Source organism: Planococcus citri, chromosome 4 (assembly GCF_950023065.1).
Source record: "Planococcus citri chromosome 4, ihPlaCitr1.1, whole genome shotgun sequence".
NCBI classification, from domain to species: Eukaryota; Metazoa; Arthropoda; class Insecta; order Hemiptera; family Pseudococcidae; genus Planococcus; species Planococcus citri.
In genome coordinates, this window is record NC_088680.1 from 58,832,291 (window position 1) to 58,857,437 (window position 25,147).

The 25,147-nt window shown below is 34.3% G+C and overlaps 3 protein-coding genes across 4 annotated transcripts in view; 2 read left to right on the forward strand and 1 right to left on the reverse strand.

The window, feature by feature from the left end:
- LOC135843644 (uncharacterized) overlaps nucleotides 1–25,147 on the reverse strand; it is a 390,290-nt gene that overhangs the window by 192,362 nt on the left and 172,781 nt on the right. The window lies entirely within an intron of this gene.
- On the forward strand, nucleotides 2,050–5,467 carry LOC135844766 (esterase E4-like). The gene is made up of 10 exons (XM_065363106.1): nucleotides 2,050–2,390; nucleotides 2,480–2,617; nucleotides 3,367–3,526; nucleotides 3,615–3,800; nucleotides 3,913–4,121; nucleotides 4,203–4,359; nucleotides 4,473–4,645; nucleotides 4,732–4,891; nucleotides 4,973–5,111; nucleotides 5,187–5,467. The coding sequence occupies exons 1-10, from the start codon at nucleotides 2,250–2,252 to the stop codon at nucleotides 5,347–5,349; spliced, it is 1,626 nt and encodes a 541-aa protein (XP_065219178.1). The 5' UTR covers nucleotides 2,050–2,249; the 3' UTR covers nucleotides 5,350–5,467.
- Nucleotides 9,021–13,623, forward strand: LOC135844938 (esterase FE4-like). The gene is made up of 10 exons (XM_065363342.1): nucleotides 9,021–9,264; nucleotides 9,384–9,521; nucleotides 9,620–9,779; nucleotides 9,851–10,036; nucleotides 11,476–11,684; nucleotides 11,821–11,980; nucleotides 12,056–12,231; nucleotides 12,353–12,509; nucleotides 12,891–13,029; nucleotides 13,265–13,623. The coding sequence occupies exons 1-10, from the start codon at nucleotides 9,124–9,126 to the stop codon at nucleotides 13,422–13,424; spliced, it is 1,626 nt and encodes a 541-aa protein (XP_065219414.1). The 5' UTR covers nucleotides 9,021–9,123; the 3' UTR covers nucleotides 13,425–13,623.

The following is a 25,147-nucleotide window of genomic DNA, read 5'->3' on the forward strand; positions in this document are numbered from 1 at the left end:
ACTCGGTTGAAATAAATATGTATCTAGCTACATAAAAGGTCAAGCTGCAGGTATCACAAACATACACACGTTTAAAATACACAGGTTGAAGGCCTTCTTCAAGTGAACAGGTTGTAAATATTTCTAATTAGCAGAACTAATTTTGAATTTGAGTAATCCCATGCTATAACTTCTTCACCTACTTATCATTTGATCTTCATGCATTTGAAATTTTCCTCACGAGGGAAGTATATTACCCGATGAAAAAAATTTTCGAGCCCTACAAAGGTGAATTGAAACAACAATTTTTGAAAATATGCCACATACATTTTTTACTCTAGACAAAGAAAAATCAAAAAACTACCAAAAATACTCGCACTATAGACAAATTTTTGTTGTGAATTAATTTCTCACAAAAAAAAGTCAGTTAATATTTTGTCTCGTATCTTAATTTGATGACAAAGCTGGACAGTATTTTGAAAATTTCAATTAATCACAGTCACAGCTTCTTGAATTTTTAATGCGAGCAAAAGCTAAAAAAAATTATACTGATTACCGTTATTTTGCCTAAACTCAAAATTATTCTTATTCTTGGTGCCGTTTCACCCTTAAGTAGGTACATATCTCCCAGGATGGGCACATTAGTCCTTTTCTCCATCCACGGGATTCGAAGCATTCTCCTCCAGCAGCACATCTCAAGCGCATTAATTTTTCTTCTATTTCCCTTGCATACGGTCCAGGTTTCTGACGTGTAGAGAAAAACTGAGAAAACCAGAGCGTTTACAAGCTGTATCTTCAGAGTCTTGCTCACTGCTGCATCTTGACCATATCTTCTTTGGGCGAGACACGGCGCTTCTTTAGACAATACCTACATGGCGCTTTGTGTGATTTGAGTTCTTGGGTCTTATCTTTGCTTCACTGCCTCCTTTAGCTCTTTTTTTTTTTATCAACAATGGATCTCAGGTATACAAATTGATCCACCACTTTGATTCTCTCAATTTTCTGGATTTCAGGCAAGTTTTCAGGCTGATTCACAATCATGATCTTCGTCTTTGCTTTATTTATCAGCATGCCACATTTTGCACTAACCACTTCCAGACACTTCAGAAAACTGGTCATATTTTCAACAATTGAGGTGATGAGGGTTGTGTCCTCAGCGTAGCGAAGGTTTGACATTTGTACACCTCCAATCAATACTCCTCCCTGACACTCGCCTGAGCCATCGTCATTGGTGCTTTCTGATATGATTAGCTGCAGCGTCTCTTGAATTATATATTCTCCATATAAGTAGATTAAACAGGCCTGTTGTACTCCTCTCTCTAGGTGGAATTTCTCCGATGACGTTGTTTCTCTGTTAATCCGGGCAAATTTGCCATGCTCCCCTTATATGTATGTACAATTGCTTCATCAGCCACACCAGGTGTATTGGCGCACCCATCTTGAGTAGAATTCTCCACAGCTTTTGCCATTGTACACAGTCAAACACTCTTGTAATCTACAAAACATAGCCTTGTAAGCACATGGTATTTGCGTGCTTTCTCAATCAGCTATCTGAGGTTGAGGATCTACTCCCTAGTTCTTCTTCCTCTCACAAATCTTGCTTGTTCTGAAGGATTTGACTGTGCATGAGTGAGTATAACCTGCCATACACAATCAGATTCCTTTTTAAAGCGCAGAAATACCTTTTTTGACAGCTCATTGATGGCCAATATTTCAGTGTAGCTGAATTCGTGGAGTTTCGTAGCTTCACATGGTTCAAGTTCTTATCAATGCTTACCTACATGCCATAAGTGCTGGAAATATATGAATGGTGGAAATGCAAAGTGTGCTAAGTGCCATTGACGTTTTTCTACAGGAGAGCGTAAAAACGAGTTCGTGTAACACGTTTACGTACGTCTTATGGAAAACGCTATCTTTAGGTGTTTATTAGTACAACTTGGAAAAACATTTTCTCTAATATTACACTACAAGCGCATGTGCAATGACACATAACATTACGTTGAAAAAACGCGTTCCGAAAAAACGTCAATGGCACTTAGCACACTTTGCATTTCCACCATTCATATAGTGATAAAGATATCTATCAAAGTGTATGTATCGACAAAGTTCTTGTAAAATATTTCTAAAATCACTCCCGCGACGAAAATAATGATTAGTTTTTTATTTCAAGCGGCTTCAGGTCACACTCGGTTTTCCTTTTGTTCAAATTAACTTCTGACTGAGAGATCGAATACCTTACCTACGGTTTTAAATAGAACTCCTGCTATAAAATGGCAGATAAAGTGTACGTGTCAGTAAATGAGGGAAAAATTAAAGGCACCCGGAAAATGTCGAACTTTTCTGGCGTAGAATATTTTTCATTCCTCGGAGTACCTTATGGTCAGCCTCCAGTCGGAAGTGCTCGGTTTAAAGTGAGTACACCACATAATTATTTTATTCTTAATTCAATTTTTTTTAAAAATACCACAAGCATTAATTCAATCTCATGTTATTCACAAAGGATCCGGTCAAAATAAAACCTTGGAAGGACACTTTGGATGCAACGTTTGAAAGAGATGGTTGTAGGCAATTTTCTCTACTTAAGAGGGATTTTTTAGGATCAGAAGATTGTTTGTACAACAATATTCATACACCTCAAGTATGTTTTCTTTTTTCACCGGATTCTGATTGATTTTTTTATAAAATTTCAAAAGGGTTCAAACTAAATCTCGTCCAAGCTTGGGTTTGAACAAAACATTAGAAATTTTACCGAAACTCTAAATTATTAGAGGCGCTGAATATAACTTTCTAGAAAATTCAGAATCAATAAATTTCAACAGCCTTGTGACGACTTAAATAAATAAATATGTCAAAAGACAGGTGTGTGTCAAACGTTTATTAGAGGAACACAAAAGATACATGATAATCGCGCGCGGGATAAATACAGAATGAATAAGAATAATAGATAAACTATGTCTGTGGCTAGAGGTACAATGCCTCCCACTATGTCACAGTTAGCTGCGCGCGCAGATGCGCTAGGCAGCTGCGCCTACGACTTGGCACTTGACAGTCTTCTGTCAGTTGACACCACAAGCCTTTAAATTTTTAAAATGTTTCTCATCCTTCAATTTTGAGTTTATGTAAATGATGAATATAATTATTCAACTTATAGAATTTCGAAGCCTCGACATAAAAAGGTCATGTTCATATTTTGTTGCAATTTCTGCTCGCTAAGCAAATTTCGGAAAAATCAAATAGAATTCGTTTCCTTGTCAAAGTGTTGATTTTAAATCGAGAAAGAAAAGAGGGTGGGAAGTGTTTTTCATCCGAATCTGAAGCTCACTTCTTCTGGATTAAGCTCGTAACTCAGCACAAACCACTTCTTAAGATTTCTCAAACTTCTTACAGCTGCCGAAAGAAAATGAACCACTGAAATCTGTGATCGTATGTATCCATCCTGGAGGATACTGTTATGGCTCTGCTGATCCGTCTCAATTCGGATCTCCGGAATTCATCATGCATCATGATATTGTTTACGTATGCGTGAACCATCGACTGCATATTTTGGGTTAGATCATAATCGAATACCCATCTGTGGAAATTTTAGTCGCTTACTTCACCTAAAAAAAACTGCTTACCTACTTCATTATTTTTAGGATACTTAAACGTTGGTTTGAAAGAATGCTCTGGGTGTCAAGGACTGAAAGACGTCATACTGAGTCTTGAATGGATAAAAGATAACATAAACGTGTTTGGTGGCGATCCTAATAATATAACACTCATGGGAAGCAGCAGTGGATCAGCCATTGTACATGCTCTAATGTTCGCACCAAGAGCAAAAGGTAATCTGATAATTATAAAATACAATGAGAACCAAGGTCAAATTCATATCTACAGCATGAAATATATAAAGTAACACATCAAGAATTGAAGGCACATTGTTTTGTACCTTAGGACTATTTCACAAAGCAGTGCTCATGGGAATGTACGGATTAAATCCTACCCTAGTAACTCAACATGAACACGTCACAAATGCCTTTGAATTAGCGAAATCTTTAGGATACGATGGAACAGCTGATGACAGAAAAAGACTGTTGGCATTTTATAAAAAAGTCGACATCGATGATATATTACTCCTGAGACCGGAAGCACTTTTTTCTCAGGCAATTTTTTGACACTAGTGTAGTTTCTCATTTTTCATACCTCATTCTAAGGTACTCATAATCTTGCATTTTTTTCACCAGAACAAAATAGCAATGTTTCCTGCCTCCACATTTCTTCCTACAGTTGATGAGGAAGACGATATACAACCTGGAACTCTGCAGGAACTGGTACCTTCGACTGTCAGAGTGCCTATGATGATTGGATTTTGTGAAAACGAAGGTGCTATGGGTTTTGTTAGTAAGTAATTTTATTAACAAATCGAGGAATTCAACCGAGCTTGCAACAAATGATGGGTATGTCTGTATCAGTATCTACCTAGTCAAGTTCTTTACAATCTCTCTTTTCTACAGGACTATTCAAAGAAAAGTTTAGAAATAATTTTTATTCAACTTTAACTCAAAATGTTTGGAGCTGCGGCAGTGAGCTGACCGAGCAAGATTTAAAGAAAATTGAAAAACAAGCTGAAATGTTTTACTTGAACGGCCAATCCACTCACAAAGCAAGTTTGAGTCAGAAATGCGATGTAAGAATAGCTGAGAAAAAAATAATGTCATTAATAAGATCAGCGATAATTTGAAATGAAATAATATTCGTGGTTTTAATTTACAGATTCAAACAGATATCGCTTTATCCGATGTGTATAATTCTCTGATCAATATCGTAGCCGAAGACCTCCCTTCTTCGGTATTTGTTTATAGATTTGACTTCGAAGGCAGCATTCCAACAATAAAAGATAAAGTTATGGCACTATTGGACGAACCATTAAAAGGTAGGAACCTAACCTAGGTATGTTACGTATGTATTTGCAAAAGTATGTCTAACTATAATCAATTCGATTTCTATGATGCAGGGACTTGTCACGGTGACGATTATAGTTACTGGGCAATGGTAAAAGATCATTGGAGGAAACTAGACTACATCATATTGCCAAAAACTCGCGAAATGATTGAAAAATTCACCAAATTAATAACAACTTTTGCTAAAACAGGGTTGGTATAAACTACACACTTTCATATACAACTACCAATTCGATTTCAAATAATAGTGTTCCCTCCCTCCCTTAGAGATCCTAATTATAAAGGTTTGGAAGTCCACTGGAAACCTTCATCTATCGAAAATCCATATTATCTGAGTATCAACGATCCTTGTACTTTAATCGAAGGCAAATTGAACGGCAAAAGAATGGAATTTTGGGAAAACATCAAGAAACAATTCAGCGATCGTTGAATTTGATCGGAAATTTTATCAACTTGAAACTAAGTATTTCGGTTTTATCGTAAGCAATGTACGAGCTAGTCTGTGTAATTATCTGGTCATTTGGGACATTAAATAATTCTTTCATAAGTCTGAAAATTTTCCATTCTCGTAGTTTCACCGCCACGTGTTGCGTATTGAAAATAACCCGGTTAAAATAAATATTCAGCTACAATACATATAAGGTCAAGCTGCAGGTATCATAAACATACACACGTTTAAAAAACACAGGTACGATGTAGAAGGTCTTCTTCGAGTCAACAGGTTGTATTTCTTATCAGGAGGACTAACTTTGAATGCAAGTAATCCTTGAAAGTCGTAGGCAATTGCGGTATCACAATATAATGACAGAAAAATTTGTTAAGGGAAAATAGAACAATCGATTTAAAAAAAGTTGTAACTTTCTACAAAGTATGAATTTTCATCGACATGAATGAGCTAACTTCTTCATCTCCTTACCATTTGATCTGCATGCATTTGAAATTTCCCCAAATCAAATTTTGGAAACGGTTTCAATTCGTTTTGAGTAGTTCTGAAGCCTAATTTCAACATTCTGAGGCGATTATAGATGGTTTCAAGACGTTCTGGAGTCTCCAGCGATATTTTTAAAATTCCAGATTTTGAAAAAGTGCCATGCGAATAATTTACCTACTTTTTTGACAACCCATGACCAATTTTCTGAAGGGAAGTAATTTTATGCACGACAAAAAAGGGCGTCATCGCGACAAGCATTTTCACGTTTTCATCAAAGTTGAACAAACGACGAACAATAATGAAGTTCCACGTCAGATAATGAGATAAAGCTCGGCAATAAAGTATTTATGAACGACTGAGATTGTGTAACGATATATGTATGTATAAGGTAGTACTCACGTTGAAATAATTTCATACACGACGGAACATTATCAGTTCAATCATTATTATTGTATTGTATTACTAAAAACTTTGTTTGTTTTTTTTTTTTTTTTTGCCAATAATTGTCGTTTTTATACTTTTGCTGCCTACATTTTTTTACCGACTTTTCGTTAGAAAAAGAAAACTAGAAAAGTGGAGTATTGTATTTGAAATTTCACAACTAGACTACTTCAAAGCTTCCAAGTTCATCGACCGACAAAATTTTTTTTCGAAATTTTTTAAAACTCATTACGTCATTACCTAGAAAATGACTGAACCAACTTCGATGAAACTTGAAATCTCACTAAGCCTGCACGATCCCTACAAAGTACTAATACGACCCTCAATTTTTGGTGAATCATTCATGAACGAATTGATCAATATTCAATTTTTTAAAAGAACCATTCGCCAACAAATCAATCAATTCTCTATTTTATGAATCAATTCGTTCGCGAATGAGTCACTAATACGAATCAATTCGTTCACGAATGATTCATAAACAAAAGTCAATTTGTTCGCGAATGATTCACCAAAAATTGAGTAAATGAATCCATTCGTTCGCGAGCGAATCACTTATATGATTCGATTTGCTCGCGAAAGAGTCACTTATCCGAATCGATTCGTTCGCGAATGAGTCACTTGTACAAACCGATTCGTTCGCGAACAAGTCACTTGTACGCACCGATTCGTTCGCGATCGAGTCACTTGTACGAAACAATTCGTTCGCGAACGAGTCACCTGTACGAATCAATTCGTTCGCGAACGAGTCACTTGTACGAATCAATTCGTTCGCGAATGATTCATAAACAAAAGCCAATTCGTTCGCGAATGATTCACAAAAAATAATTCAATTCGTTGGTGAGATTCACCAAAAACTGAGTAAATGAATCCATTCGTTCGCGAACGAATCACTTATATGGATTCGATTTGCTCGCGAAAGAGTCATTTATACAAATCGATTCGTTCGCGAATGAGTCACTTGCACGAACCGATTCGTTCGCGAACAAGTCACTTGTACGAACCGATTCGTTCGCGAACGAGTCACTTGTACGAATCAATTCGTTCGCGAATGATTCACAAACAAAAGTCAATTCGTTCGCGAACGAGTCACTTATACGAATCACTTCGTTCGCGAATGATTCATAAACAAAAGTCAATTCGTTCGCGAATGATTCACAAAAATAATTCAATTTGTTGGTGAATGATTCACCAAAAATTGAGTAAATGAATCCATTCGTTCGCGAATGAGTCACTTGTACGAACCCATTCGTTCGCGAACGAGTCACTTATAAAAATTGATTCGTTCGCGAACGAGTCACTTGTACGAATCAATTCGTTCGCGAACGAGTCACTTTAACGAATCAATTCGTTCGCGAACGAGTCACTAGTACGAATCGGTTCGTTCGCGAATGAATGTTTTAAAAAAATGGATCAATTCGTTCGTAACAGATTTTTATTTTACGAAAAGTCAATATATACCTAAATCAAAAAGTCGCAACCTGAGTGAAGAAATTATCTCATTGAATTTCGCACCTCACGGCCCGACTCTTCCCTTTAATTATTTAACAATATTTTTGAAAATACAGTACATGAATTTTTTACTCTCGTCAAAAAAAAATCGAATACACTCACGTCAGACAAAATTTTAGTGAATGAACTACAGCAAAAAAAAGGTGATCTCATAATTTGTCTATGCCTCAATTTAGACTTACATTGACGGAGCTATACAGTATTTTAAAAACATCACCAATCACAGTTCTTAAATTTTGAAGGCAGGCAAAAGATTTTAAAAAACTTTATATTGGTGACCTTATTATGCCTAAAGTCAAAATTTAAGGCACTAAAATTTGTAAAAAAAAAAAAAAAAGAAGGTGTAAATCAAGTACACAATTTCAAATGTTTCTGAATTTTCTATAATGCTTTTGTGCTTTCAATTTTGATTTCAGACAAAATAATGATACTTGACTCGTCGAACTATGAATTTCCACAGAAAATGTCACGTTCATATTTTTCCTCAATTTTGAAGCTGGACTGCAATTCAAAGGCTCTTTTTTATGTTTGTTTTTGAATTTTGCAACATGGTTTTCATTCGACCAAGATTTTTCAAATTTTTCAATATAGGGCCATTTTTTGGCCCTAGACAGTTATCGATTCGACAAATCTTAAAATGATGTTGTAATAAATGTCCCAAATACGAATCCGTGATTAGTTAACTCAAAAAAATCAACTGGAGGCTCCAGAACTGTTCAAAACAGTTCGAAACCATTTCAAAACTATTCGGGATGTCAACAAAAGACACATACCAAATTTCAAGTTTCTAGGTCAATTTGGCGAAATTTTAATTTTTTTACACATTCGGCCCAAAAATGCTCAAAAATTTATCAAAATTTGAATAATGCATTACAGTTTCAAAAATTTTAACTGGTGATGCATTTTTGCATGCTCTTCTAATTTACCTTTACCTTTACCTGGATTAAAAAAATTTCTGTATTTGAAATGCTGCATCCTTAGTCAGAATAAAAAAAATTTCAAATATCAAGTATTCCATACTCGCCCATTTCTTTGCAAGAAAGCTGAAAACTACAGCTATTACGTCAATAAACCGTACCCATTTTCTATCCTCACCTTTCACAGCATGTTAATAATAGCTAGCATAATACAAGTAAGTTTTCCACCACGATAATAAGAGCTGATAAAACTAGCATAAAAAACCATTACTGAAATTTAAACATGTCTTGGAACAAAATTCAAACTGAGCAGGTATCAGAAAAACGTCGTGTATGTGTACAGGATATGAAGCATTCGACAAGCTCATGTTTTTCGATACCATCACTATGAAAGGAAATTTTTAAAATGGCAGACAAAGTTTTTGTGAAAGTAAACGAAGGCAGAATTAGAGGGTTTAAAAAAATTTCTAGTTTTTCCCACGTCGAGTACTGTTGTTTTTTAGGAGTGCCTTATGCTCAATCCACTGAAGAGCATAATCGATTCAAGGTAAGTACATATGTAGTAATTTATCAAAGACAAGTGTTTGGAACCCAAACTACAAACGAGTAAGTATTAAATTTTGTGAAGCATTTTGAAAAAATATCTTGAACTTTACTATGATTTAGGATCCGGTTAAAATAAAACCATGGAACGGCGTTTTAGATGCTACACAAGAAAAAGAGGGTTGCAGACAGTTCGCCATAACTTTGAAATGTATTACAGGTTCAGAGGATTGCTTGTATAATAATATCTACACTACCAAAGTAAATACATTATTTATTTAATCATTCCATTTCACAAATTTTCGTCATCAGTAAGTATTTTAAAGTTCAATGAACTCACATTTTTCATAATTTTAAAGCTTCCTACGAATGGAGAACCTCTGAAACCTGTAATTGTCAACATCCATCCAGGAGGCTTTATTTTTGGTTCACCAGATCCCAGTCGTTATGGATCTCCAGAATTCATCATGCATCATGACATTGTTTACGTTACCATTGGCTACAGAATACATATTTTAGGTTCGAAAATAGGACAGCAAAACTAACAAAATCACAAATAATCTTTTTAATAGTTCATGTATGAATTTTAGGATTTTTGAATCTTGGACTGAAAGAATGCTCGGGTAATCAAGGTCTAAAAGATATAATCATGAGTTTAGAATGGATAAAAAAAAACATCCACTCCTTTGGAGGAGATCCCAATAACATAACTGTGATGGGAAGTAGCAGTGGATCAGCAATTGTACATTTTTTAATGCTATCTCCTCGAGCTAAAGGTAACTATAGTCAACTACCTGCGTAAAAATACTCTTCATTTTTTGACATTATCTTAAAAGGCTAAGTATGGTGAATTTGCCCCCGAGAGCTTCAGGGTTGATATTTGCATGGAAGGTGGGTACCCTTGAGCACCTTCCGTCACAAAAGTTTCAGATCCCCAGACCCCCCCCCCCCCCCCCGTTTTTGAGAAACCTCCCTTTTTCTGAAATTACAATAGAAATTTTTTTCTCAGCCCCATGTGAACCGATTTTTTTAATTTTTTGGTATGTTGTGAACATCCATAAGAGGTATCCCCACAAAAATTTTCACTCCCCTTCCCCCATATTTTCCCCTCAAAATGGCGTTTTTTAGCTTTGTTTGTCTGTTTTAGCGATGATCATGATTCTGCACAAAAATGCGAATAGCATTTTTAAATGTGTTTTTTGACCCCTAAAAAACATATTTTTTTCAAAAAAAATTTTCTGGTGGGTCGTGGTCAAAAATTGAAAAAACTTACAGAGGGGGTAAAAATTGATTCTGGTGTAAATTATTGTTTTTGGTAAACAAGGTGTCGTTTCCATATAAATAGAACCCCCCGAACACAAACATGACGTCCAATTTTATGCTACCCTCAACCTCACCCCTTCAGTGCCTCTGCCCCCACCTCAATTTTCACTATTATATTAAAAGTTGAGCTTTATAATAATATTGGTGTCATTCTCATATGAATCAAACACCCCAAACACGAATATGAAGTCAAATTTTATGCTACCCTCAACCACACCCCTCCGGTGCCTCTGTCCCCACCTCAATTTTCACTATTATATTAAAAGTTGAGCTTCATAATAATATTGGTGTCGTTTTCATATGAATCAAACACCCCGAACACGAATATGAAGTCAAATTGTATGCTACCCTCATCCACACCCGTCCAATGCTTCTGCCCCCACTTCAATTTATACTATTTCAAAAGTTTTGATATTTTCATAATGTTGGTGTCGTTTCCATATGAACCGAACCCCTCGAACACGAATATGAAGTCAAATTTTATGCTACCCTCATCCACACCCTTCAGGTGCCTCTGCCCCCACCTCAATTTTTACTGTATTAAAGGTTGAGCTATTTTCATAATATTGATGTCGTTTTCGTATGAATCAAACACCCCTAACACGAATATGAAGTCCAATTTAGGTCTACCCGCATCTATTCCCTTCCAAGGTACAGCCAGCTCCTCTTATGGATGTTGACAACATACCAAAAAATTAAAAAAATCGGTTCACATGGGGCTGAGAAAAAAATTTCTATTGTAATTTCAGAAAAGGGGGGCGGGGGTCTGAAACTTTCGTGACGGAAGGTGCTCAAGGGTACCCACCTTCCATGCAAATATCAACCCTGAAGCTCTCGGGGGCAAATTCGCCATACTTATACACCTATAGCCTTCATACGTAAACATTTGCAGGTTTATTTCATAAGGCAATAATGATGGGAATGCATGTGTTAAACCCAACCCTACTGACTCAACGTGAAAATGTCACATCTGCTTTCGAAATAGCGAAATTTTTAGGATACGAAGGAACCTCCGAGAATAGGAGAAAATTATTGTCTTTTTTGAAAACAGTTGACATCGATACTGTGATATTAATGAAATTAGAATCTGTGTATCGTAATGTAAGTAACACATGCTCATCTTTTAATGTTAAAGTATTTTGATAAAAAATCATTTCTTCTAATTTCTCAAATTTATAAGCCATATAGGGGTCAAATTTGATCAAAGCGTGATAAACATTCAATGGTTTTTAAACAGGTTCAAATACCAATATTTCCTGCTTCGCCATTTGTACCAACTCAAGATCAAGGTAATAATGCCATAGTGCCTTTATCCCCAGAAGAATTGGTACCTTCGACAGCAAGGATACCACTGATGGTTGGTTTTTGTGATAAAGAAGCTGCAATGGTTTTTACCAGTAAGCCATTTGAATTATTCGCATGTTTCATTTTGGGACTTAGTGTGAAAAAATTTACGGTTATGATTATTTCAGACGAAAAATATAAAAATATGCTCGTTAATAACTTATATTCAATTGTTACTCAAAATCCGTGGGGATGGGGACGAAATCTGGCAGATGACGACATAAAGCTGATCAAAAAGAAATCCGAATCATTTTATTTAAATGGCGAATCTACTGGAAAAGCAAACATGTCTGATAAATGTGATGTAAGTGAAATTTTCAACTTCGGAACAGTATACGTCCCAAAATAAATGCTCGCGAAAAGAGTACTTTACTTACCTACGAGTATAAAATAACGAAAATGTGTATTTTATTTTTCATTTCCAGATAATGACCGATATTGCCTTATCTGATGTGTACAGCTCGCTGATTGATATAGTTTCTGATGATCATTCGCCGGTCTATGTTTATAAATTTAATTACGAAGGCAGTGTTCCTAAAGTGAAAGACGCTGTAGTGTTGCAACTGGATGGGCCTTTGGAGGGTAGGCTACTCATTTCTCATAAATTTCTATTTTTATCTTTTAAAAATAGATTTAAAAAAATACAAAACTTCAAAGGAAAAAGATGGGATATGATCAGGACAGAAAATTGATCATATGAGTAGATCTGAGTTAATACGTATGCGTTAGATCTATTTTATTAAATCTGACGATTTTGCTAAATTTTTTTCGGATCAGATCAGATCCGGTCAGGACATTCAGAGAAACTTTATTCTGGGCAGAGACCAGACCTGATTAAAAACTACACACTCTACTTGATCTTATATACGATAAAATATAATTATTACAATATGAGTAGAAATTACCTATTCCATAGATATATATCATGAAATTTATGGAGAAAATTCGACTGCCTTAAAATAGGAACTGTACACGCGGACGATTATTGCTATTGGAGTTTAGTGAAAGATTACAAGAACAAAAATGATTATTTAATCACACCAAAAAGCAGTGAAATGATCGAAACATTCACCAAACTCATTTGTACTTTCGCCGAAACAGGGTAAGTAAACAAAAAAATCACATTTCAGAAATAAGTGCCCCAGTTTGAGTCAATTATCGACCTGTATAGATGTAATAAAATTCTTCTGAAAAAATTGTACCAAAGTCCATCGATTTTTCAAATTATTTGCTTCCTGAAATTTAAAACATTACAAAATCACCGCAAACTGCAGGGACACCCTGTACACAAATTGAAGCTAAGTACACATTTTTTTTGATTTTTTTTTTTTTTGCAGAGATCCAAATTATGGAAAGTTGAATATTCGATGGGAACCTTCAACCGTAGAAAACCCATGTTATTTGAGAATCGACGAAAAATTTGAATTAATCGACGGTAAATTGAATGGAAAAAGAATGCAATTTTGGGAAAATTTGAAAAAAGAATTCGCAAATTAATTCATTTAATATCTTCTATGCTCTCTAATTCGCAATTTTAAAAATGTATGTAAACTGTTACGTGATTTTGTACATAAAATATTCATTTTGTTTAAATAAGTATTCATCAAGAGCGTTCATTTTCAAAAAAAAAAATCCGAAAATTTTCTAAGAATTTTATAGATGTTAAATGCGATAGCCGATTCAATAAATCCTCCGGAAATACTAACAATAAACACTAATAACATCGGATTCAACCATTCGTACTCAAATTTTCAAATCACATCACAATTATCCGCAACCTACGACTATTTCAACTCCAACGCAAATGGAATTTAAACTCCTCCGCATCCGACAACTTGACATCCAACCAATTTTGACGCATCGCTCGGAGTAAAATATCTTTCAAACTTTAATCCATTTACTAGAAGAGCTGTTCGATTTCGAGGCCCTTAATCGACCTTCGATACCATGTCAATGAATGAAAATAATTAGGCATAAGTAAAAAAGAAAGGGGTTTTGAAAAAAAAAATGAGTGACGGAAGACTCATCATCATCGTTTTTCAAATGATCTTTGCAAGATAAAAAAATTCTCAAAATAGGGCTACGTAAAAAAAAATTAAAACAGAAAATTACTGATAAGTAAGTATTTGTTTTGCAGGGAATTGGAAAGAAAAAAATGAAACTAAATTTCAGGTCATCAACAGAAATCTGACAGAAAATGAAAAAAGATTTTATCATGTACCTACCTCCTCTCACCCCCCCTCCATCACTTGAGGCAAAATGGTTCAAATTTTGACCACATAATAAGCACGTTACATTCTAAAATATGCTGTGGTTATATTTCAGTTTTTTCAAAAATCTGGAAAAGGAAGCTGAAAAATTCCACCGATTTGATTTTTAGGGGAATATTAATTATCCCTGTTTGACACTAAAGTGGTTCATATTTTGGAGTACAAATTCTACTCTGGAAAAACTCTGTTTCTAAAATTTTTCTATAATGACAGTTTAGCACCTGCTCAACTAAAATTTGGGCTCCAAAATTCGAAATTTGAATTCTTCGATTTTTTAAAAAAACTACCATACTAGCTCTAATAGGGACCGAAAATGAAGATTTGTAAAAAATTTTTGTCTTCATATTTAGGTACATGCAAGAAAAATTGAATAAATTTTATTAGCTCATCGTTTCCAGAGTGAGAAGTGAAGGCGAAAGAGAAACACAGATGAGGGAAGTATCCCATCGGCACAAAAAATTTCTAATCAGATAAAATGGAATAGAAAGAGAACCCCAAAATACACCAACGACCAAAATTTCAGGAGCTGAAATTCATTTTTCGATTTTTAGTAAATTTTTAAAAATTAAAATTTAGGTCAGAAACGGAGAAAAATTTTAAAAATTTTCAAAACGACCAAGAAAGCTAAAATTTGATTTTTACCCTATTTTCGACCTCTCGACTTCTCGAGTCGATTTTCAATCGTTTATCGAAATGTTCTGAAGCCTCCAGCAAATTTTCAAATTCTCCTGTAAAGACATTAACGGGACTAATGACTGTGAGAAATAGATCAATAATAAACACCTAACGATATATATTAACCCTAGGGTGCCAATGTAAAGACCTAGAACCTGATGTAAAGTATATATGCCTGGATAGCTTTAGCCGAATGCCATTAATCTGATCAATGCTTACATAAATCCGTCTATGATCTGTCCGAGGACCTATCATAGGGGTGTATATAATCTACTCTAAGGGGTACCAGTACCTACTATTTTGCCTATCTACATTTATTCATTGAGCGCCAGATAAACACAATAATAAGAACAAGAACACCTATGAATAGACACTCCGTGTATTCGATGTAATTGTAATACACACCTTATAATTACGCCATAAATAGTTGGTAAAGCTAACTATTTATATCTTAATAGTAACAGGTAAATAAATTCATTTATGACATATTATTATGGAAGAAGTTGAATACTTACGACCATTGTTGTTATTATTGACGCGGCGAGCATTTTACCGTAACCAGTAGATAAAGAATACATGAAACGCGACGAATATATAACGATTGTTTTATAACCTGCCGGTAGTATATGACAATTAACTGATAAAAGGTTTAAGAATATTTAATTAAACGAATATTCTAGTTAATGACAAAAAGTACACTTTGACAGATATCGAGCTGGGTTAACCGGATAATACCCACACAATAGGACTGATATTAGAGAGGACTTTCGGCTTCCTTGTTTCTAATATAAGTGGCGAGAGCTACCAATTCTCCGAGGCTCGATGCTGGCATCTCGCTAAGTCGGAGGAGGAGTTTCTCCCACTGGTCTAAGTAGGGATCTCTTCTTTTAGGAGTAATCTTACACATAGACGCGGACAGATATATGATATGTGGCAACACCTAAGCGTTTCAAGGCATATGTCCCCTCACATATGCCCCCTTCCTTGGTTCACTCAAGGGATGCAGAACCGTAGGGGGAAGCACGGACGCCAAAGAATCCTGAGGAGAATATGCCTTGGAACCCTAGGTGCCATGAGATATCTGCGGGATCCCTCTGCCCCTCCGTACTTTCCACTGCAGGTGAGCAGTAGAATACGGACAAATACAGAGACTCAACTATTCAACTTCCTTCACCTCAAAAGAGTGAGCATGGTTTGACAAAGATATGTCCAAGTTTTACCATTCGAATCACTCAGGAAGGTCGAAGAAAGGTGGCTAATTGAGTCTGAAAAATCAATGAACGTTTGCAAGGTCAAAGTTCTAGTGCAAGCGACTAGATGGCCAAGAGCCTGCAGGAACGTTCATAGAAATCAAGATTTAAAAAATGGAGCAGAGTTTTCGAAAATTTTTTAGAAAATATTTACTTTTGTCCACTCACCCCTGATTCATATTAGTGCAACACCAATGATTCACTGTCATAGACATTGAATACATTAAATGCCATACTAAGTCCGAAAAGGAATGAGATGGAGTAAATATTTTTGACATGATCAGACTGCGTCTAAGTGCAAAGAAAAAAGAAACAAGCTGTGGCGTTGGCTGTTTTTTATACGCGTTTTGGCAGCTTGAGAAAAGAAGATGAGACCTAAGAAGAAATTGAGGTATTAGATCTTTAAAAAAAAATGTAGAAATGTTGAAACTAGGTTCGCCTTGGAATACGAAGGAAATGGAATTCAGACTTTTGATTGAACTATTGTTCTCGAGAATATTGATTTGCTCAAGTCTGAAGGTTTCAGGAAAACATGTGCAAAGGAAGGAGAAGGAAAATTGGCTCAAATTAGACAAATCGAGGATGATAACAATTTTTGGGATGTCGTGTGGGTATTAGAGTTCGAATATGTCCATTATTTGGAATCTTGTCCTTCACATTAGTGACATATTGTCATACTTGCGAGAAAATCTACAATAACTTCATTTGTCAAGTCTTTACTCTATAGGTGAGTCTTATGCAGAATGTCAGAAATGACTGAAAGCGAAAATGTCAGAAGATGAGTACTAATTTAACCAAAACACATTTGTTACAATGAGCAACAATGCCAATGCACCAAAGTTGGCTGCTGTTCATTGGTAACATGAAGATTTGGAAAAATTGTCCTAGAGGATGAAAATTCTCGACGGAATGTGATGACAAAGAAATAATATCTCACCAATTGTTATTGTCCTTCAATGCAAATGTTTTAAGACATGACAATTTGGTTTGAAAAAATTACAAACTCTGTCAAAACAGACCGTGAACTCGAAACTGACATAGAAGACCCATAAAAGATGACTGACAAAATGATTGAGAAATTCAAAAGAATTGGATCGTGAATTACTTGATAAACTTTCAAGACTCGAATCGGAAGGTCACTATGTGGTTTGTATGGATAGTATATGAAAAGACTTACACGAAACGCGACGAATATATAACGATTGTTTTATAACCTGCCGGTAGTATATGACAATTAACTGATAAAAGGTTTAAGAATATTTAATTAAACGAATATTCTAGTTAATGACAAAAAGTACACTTTGACAGATATCGAGCTGGGTTAACCGGATAATACCCACACAATAGGACTGATATTAGAGAGGACTTTCGGCTTCCTTGTTTCTAATATAAGTGGCGAGAGCTACCAATTCTCCGAGGCTCGATGCTGGCATCTCGCTAAGTCGGAGGAGGAGTTTCTCCCACTGGTCTAAGTAGGGATCTCTTCTTTTAGGAGTAATCTTACACATAGACGCGGACAGATATATGATATGTGGCAACACCTAAGCGTTGCAAGGCATATGTCCCCTCACACTCCATTTTTCGAAAAAAAACGTCGTATATGCGATGGAAATGAAATCTAGCCCCAATAAATTCGAATACACCATCTTTGTAACCCATTTAGTCGATTTAGGCACATGTTTTCAAAATCTTTCGGTGTTGGTTGAAATCCAAATCTTTTTCCATTTTTGAAAAAAGTGAAAATTTGCAGGAGGCTCTAGAACCGTTCAAAATCATTAACAATCGACTCGGCTCGTCAAAAATAGGGTACAGGCCAAATTTATTCAATCCAAATTTGAATTTTTCAAAATTTGATAAAAATCGAAAAAAACAGAATGTCTAATGAAACCAAAAAAAAAATTTCTCGTTTTTTTCTTGCCTTTTTCTTGCTTTCAAACATGAAATTTTGTACCCTCCTCATATTTACACATCGGTAATCTTCAACAACCCCCTTCCCCTCCCCCCAAAAAAGTTTTTTCTCAAAAATTTATTTGTGGAAGTAAAGAAGTTATTTCAATTCTCAGATGGAAAAAGCAAAATTTTAAACTTGATAACAAACCCAGTCATTTTAATGAAAATGAACATTCAGAGTACCTAACAAGGAACGAAATTACCTACCTAATAAAATGAATTCAATGCAATTCAAAGATGATAACAGTAATAAATTAAAAATATTTTTATTTATGATGGAGGGGGAGAGCAAAGCCAGGTTTTTAGACATGAAAAATCGACATTTTAGGTAATTTTCCGAAAACCCTTCATAATGAACGATTATTTTATTGAAATGAAAGTAAAATTACTGCTAAAGCGACGCAAAAGCGAAAATTTTTCGAAAAAATTGGTCCAAAAATCGAAAAAAACACGATCATTTTGTATGTTTTATTTTACATTTTCATCGAAGCACAATAGTATCACAAATTTTGAAATTTGGTTGTTCTGTTCAGAAAAAATAAAAAAATTCACACTTTTCAAATGCGGTTTGGGTATTACGAGTATTTCTGCAATTTTAAGATTTTAAAAGTAGGATCTTTGAATAGCTCTCGTTTTGCTCGGGCTGAAGTTTTGGAAAATTTGTAATTCGAATAGCAGAACAATATCAAATTTAATAAAAGGATTCAATTTTTTTGATCTCAACATTTTTCAATTTTTTTTAGAGATTTTTAATGTAAATTCTTTGGAAATTTTCTTGCTTTTCAAAGGAATTTCTGTATTATTTCCTTACTTTCTTGCCACCCATGTCAATTTCACGCCTCTTTCTTGCTTTCTTGCTATTTTCTTGCCAATGACACTCTACAAATGAACTTCAGCTACTGAAATTTTGACAAATTTTGCACTTTTTTTGGTAATATTTTCGTACATTATTGTTAAAATGGTATCAGATTCGATTCATTTTTTCAAAATTTCGCACATATTTTGTAAATCTTGAAATATTCCGGAGGGGGAGGGCTTTGTACTTTTTCAGTTCACTTTCGAATTTTCTATTGTTTTCAGCCGCTAGACTTCATTCCAAGGAATTTTTTGAATATTTCAACTTTTGGAGGGTGGGGGTCAGTCAAAATTGAATAATTATGTATTCAATTTGTGGGGGGGGAGGTCAGTCACAATTGAATAATTATTTTTCGACAAATTTTCAAGCATTTTCATAGGGGACTAGATTCAATTCAATTCGAATAAATATTCGATTTTTTTTTTTTTGAATTTGTTCATCTCTCTCGAATAACTTGAGGCTGTTAGAACTATTCAGTTCGTATTAAGAACGTTCGTTGATCGACGATTCAGACGAATTCACGTACAAATTTATATCCACAGCATGTTCAAAAATTAACTACAATCATCTCTTATAAAAATTTCGTTTCTTCATTTTTCCACATCACAATAACTAATTGATATAAGTCATCAAAATTAGAAACCGAACGTCGAATCACTCTCACAAACCATAAAACTTAATGAAAAGAGTAATGAAAACATACATCTCACTAAAAGTCGCCGAGAGAGAAAAAAAAACCTCGAACATAAACTCAGCATCTAAAGCTAAAGTAAACACGAACCGGAAACTTTTTCTCATATATATTTACACCGTCATCATCGTCCTCGTCATCATTTCACGTCCAGTGTGATATAATTCGTCCGTTATTATTATCATTATTATATTATTACGGTCGTAAAAAAGACACTACGACTCGACTCGTCACGAGTCGTGAGTCGACGACGAAACAAAATACTGCACGAGGAAAATAGTATCGATTTACAGCGGAAGGAAACTCTTGTGCAAGGTTTGCGCCCTCGACTCTGGAACCATAAATCCTCTTCGGACACGTTAAATCCATACAACGAAAATAATTTCTTAAAACTTTCATTACATTTAGTCACCTTTATGATACACACGTTCGCGGTGTGCCAACCTTACCTCTACATATACCTCGTACAATGCAACAGCGCAGAGCACGTACTATTTACTCCTTTTCATCGGAGTCGAGCTGCAGAAAATACACAGTAAACCTTTTGACCACACTTTTTACACGTTGTAGCAGAAAAACTTTTTATCTCGTTCGACTGAATTTTTCGCTATTTACCTTCGCTTATGGTACTCGGAAACCTTTCACCGTTTCACGCCTCACATGTATACCTCCTCAATAAAATGGGGGTAAAAATATATATACAAACACAATAACAAATGTACTCGTCTCGCACAAATGAATCTCTCACATCGTAATATAGTCAACTTCAAGCTGGACGTACGTTTTCCAGACACCTACAACAACAACCTAAACCTATTTTACGACGATATAATTTTTTTGACACGTTGACAGTGATAGGTGTAAATAAACGTAGTCATTTTAACACAATGTAACACGTCGTCGTCGATTCCTATGCGATAATTAGTCGAGCTATTCGTATTAAATGTGCCATCGTCGTAGCGATTTGCATTTCACCAGGCAACATTTTCTCCAACCTGTAAAAGTAATTACCCTTGTACTTGAATTATTTACTCGACGAAATAAATTTCCAACGAATAAAAAAGCGGTGAAAAGTTTAAAAAGCAATTATGGAAATTGAGTAAAATTTCTACGTAAAAACTGTAAATAATTCCCTTGGAATTCATAATAAGAATAGCTTATTCGCTTTCGAATGTAGGTACTAGAATTACGCTTCAATTTGGAAATTATTTTATAATTTTAACTACGTTCTTTAATCTAATTTTAAACAATCGCGTCCAATTTTATTCTATCTCTCTCTTTCGTCTCCCTGCTTTAAATTGCGTTTCGTTTTCGTTCCAAAGTAAAATTCTTGAGGAAAAAAAAAGATAAGATAAAAATGTATCGAATGTAAAAATAAAATAAAAAATAAAGAAATGAGGTCATTAGATAGTTGAACTTAACAAGGTATTTAAGGTTTCAGAAATACGTACACGATTGTTCAGTCGATTTATTAATAAAAATGGAAATAAATTGAATACTTATCTCAAAATTCTGAAAACAGAATAAAATCATCAAAATTGAAAAGGCATAATATGAACACTTTTAAATTACTTTTTAACAACAATTTTTATAATTTTCAATTTTACCTATGCCTCCCTCCTCCTTCCTCAAGCAATAACCCCCCCCCCCTAAGATTATCTCTGTCAATGACGTTATCGTCACATCATTATGAGTAGGTAGCTATATAGGTAGGTTAGGTACACACTCCTGTTGCTGTCTGCGAAGAATAAATTTTTCAATCACAATTATCTAAACTTTTACTTCATCTCGAGAGCTGAAATAAAAACGTGTTCGATTTTCTACATTTTTACACACGTGGAATTAAATTTCAAAGTTTTATAACTTTGAATCAGTCACTTTCAAGCTCGCAAGAAACGTGAAACGTGTTCATGAAAGGTAGTATAATCAACTTGACAACTTCCTCGTAAGTTTTAAGTATTAAACTAAGCAATCTTTACCGTTTATACGGAGGTGTATTTCTCGATACAATTTCATCAACACGTAATTTAACCCACTTCACAGAACATTGCATGATTTGTACAAAAAAAAAACAAATATCAATTTTTGAAATTAATACGTATACAAACAGGATATTCGTTAATGATCGGAAAACACCGATTGAAGAAAAAAACAAGCGCCCACACACATAAGTATATACACCTCGAATTGATGAATAAAATATCAGACAATAAGCTGTAGGTAAATACATACATATATCATTCGTGCCTTTTATAGGCTTTTATAAATTCAAGGAACAAACATACACCTACGAGTAAGAAAGGAACATCCTGTTTTTCGAATCAATTTTTAAATACAGCCAAGTGTTTCCTTATAAACAAAGGACTTGTAGATACATAGTGATATGTGGATTCTGAAAAATAGTCCTCACAATCAACAGTAATCATTTTAGGCGTTCAATTGCAAGACTCTAAATTCTTGATATTTTTGAAGCTTTTAAAATATTATTTGTAATTTCTACATTTTTGTAGTTGAAATTTAAAAAAAAAACGGCTCTCACTTTAAAACTTTACAGACAATTTTTTAGCGTTTTTTTTCATTTTCGTGAACTTCGAGATCACTTCTCGGTATTATTAAAGTACAATTTTTTATTAAAAAATCATATGAAAATTCCTTTGAGCAAAATGCAATTTGTGGATTTTGATTTATCTGCTCTCTAAATTTGAAGCAGTCAAATTTCACTGCTTAGCAGTCACGACATTTTGCCTTTTTAAAAGCAGTAGTTTTTTACTGCAAAACAGTAGAAAATCTACTGAATTGGTCAGTCAAAATGATTTTTTACTGACCAATTCAGTAATTTTTCACTGTTTTGCAGTAAAAAACTACTGCTTTTAAAAAGGCAAAATGTCGTGACTGCTAAGCAGTGAAATTTGACTGTTTCAAATTTAGAGAGTGGAGTTTTGACATGGTATCTAACAGATTTTTTTTTGAAAAAAATCACTACTTTTCACTACACCTTTTTCCAGCCAAATTTTCAAAAAGCTCTTCACTCGACCCCCTTCCCCCACGCACACAAAATTACCAAAATTAAAATCTTTTGCAGGAAATTTTTCAACAAAATTTCAATTGGAAGAAAATTTGTATGCTTACAAAGTACTTTTTAATTTCAATCAAAATTATTTTTAAAAAAAATTAGTGGACACTGACTGGACAGCTTCATCAAAAATATACCTACTTTTCTTGTCATTTATTTGAAGGTTTTGTTGCGCGTTAGAATCACTTTTCTTTCACTACTTTCACTGCCAATTTTTAAAATCACCACTTTTTCACTACTTTACTACCTGTAACAGATACCCCGCTTGAGAAACTATTTTAATATGAACCACCAAAAAAGCAATGGAGAAGAAAATTCGGACACTTTCTGCTCCTTTGATTAGATTTTCACGATTTGTAGAATTCATTTCAAAAAAATAGACAATCTATCGCTAGTCATATCAAAATTAGGTGTAAAAATTACATAAAAATCATAATCAAAAATAATCAAAACAAAACTGATACATTTTTTGAATGATTTGTCAAAATTTTGGGAATTTTACCAACGTTTTATGCAATTTTGAGTTTCAAATTTAGAAACATTTCAAAAAGTTTGACAAAACTTCAGAAGTTCAAGCAATTCAGAAAATTAGATCAAATTCGAAAAATCTTGGTAAGTATGTTTTAAAAAATTAGGATGGGTAAAATTTTATTTCAAATCCGGAGAAATTTAGAGAAAAAAAAATGACAACATTTCGTAAGGTTAGGAATATTTTTGGATAATTTGTTAGAGAAATTTTCAATAAAATTTAGGGTAGTTTTGAAACAGAAAAAAAAATTAGGTCAAATTTTATTTTAAAACATTTGGGTAACATTTTGAAAAATTGCGTAAAAATTTGAAACTTTTTGCAAAATTTTGGAAAACTGAGAAAAGCATGAAAGAATTTCAAATAGTTGGGTAAAATTTTGGGCAATTTGGAACATTTTGAAAGTGTGGGCAAAATTTAAAATCTGGCAACATTTTGGAGAATTCGACACGACTTTTCCAAATTGACAAAATTTTTGAAAAAGTTTAGATTTTAGAGATTTAGACCCCTACGTTCTGAGTGATTTTGAAATAATTGAAATTCTCTCAACATTCCAAATATTAAGATACAAATACTCAAGTATATCTAAGTTCAGACTGTCAACAATTTGAAAAATGTGATAAAATGTTGGCAAATTGTGACAAAGTTTGGAAATATTTTTGAAAAAGTTGACAAACGTTTTAAAAATTTTTGCAATGATTGAAATCTTGAGCAAATTTTTGAAAAATTTCGTTAAACTTACACGTTCCGGCCGTTTTAAAAAACTTTTGAGCACTATTTACAATAAAATTTTGTCATTTTTCAAATGTTTTGTCATTGTTTCAAGATTTCAACAAATTTTTGAACGTTCAGAGAGTTTTTAAAAATTTGTTTCTCAATGACAAAAATTTTTTAAAAATTTGACAATTTTTGCAAGTTTTGCAATTTTGAAAATGTCAATTTATTAAAATATTCTGGCAATGGTCAAAAAATTTGTCCATTTTTGAAAATTTTACAATTTTTAAGAATATGACCATTTTTAAAAATTTGGCCATTTTTGAAAATTTGGCACTTTTTAAAAATTTGGCAATTTTTGAGAATTTGGTAATTTCTAATGTGATGAGAAGGATTGCCCTGACTGCCTTTAGGTGTTCATAACATAATCCCTCCACTACATAGTTTTATGATCTTGCTGACCTTAGGCAAGATTATGCGAATTCTACTGTAGGGGCACCCTCATGGGTATCACGCGATAATTCTGTCGAAGCTGGGGTCCAGCTCCAGCTTCATTCTCGCTAAAAAATCAGTCTTCTGACAGAACAGTTCGTGATAGTTCCCTCTTAAGCTCGACCAGCTAAACAGGTGACCACTGACCAGGGAGCCCTGCCTCGGCTCTCTGGAAACCACACATTTGATGTACCCATCTGTAGATGGTGATTCTGAACTTAAGTATAATGTGTCGCATTGTTAATCCCTCATACGGACATGGTACTATTTTATATAACGCGATACTTCGTTAATTTCCTCGTAAGATCGTGGTACTTTTTTGGCTCATCCCTTGATTTATCTGGAAATCAGAGATGATAACCCTACAAAAATGGAGCTACTAATCATACCTGCCAAAGCGACTAATATTTGGGGTCAGCACAGGAGAGGCAGGCAACGTGAACAGTTGATTTAGAAATGTACTCCATCTCCTCAGATAATTGTCAAACCTTTTATTCAGGGTTGCATGCACCCGCAACTTACCTAATTACATAAATTATATCATTAAGCGTAATTGTATTAATCTATAGGTGACGAGGTGTTAATCACCTATTGATTGGTCTACTTAATTTAAAGACGCTGTTGTAATTTATCTATCATTGTTTTACACTGCTTATACCCAATCTGCCGAGTTATACTTGTGAATGTTCTAAGACAACTGCATAATCTTGGCCAATTATGCTG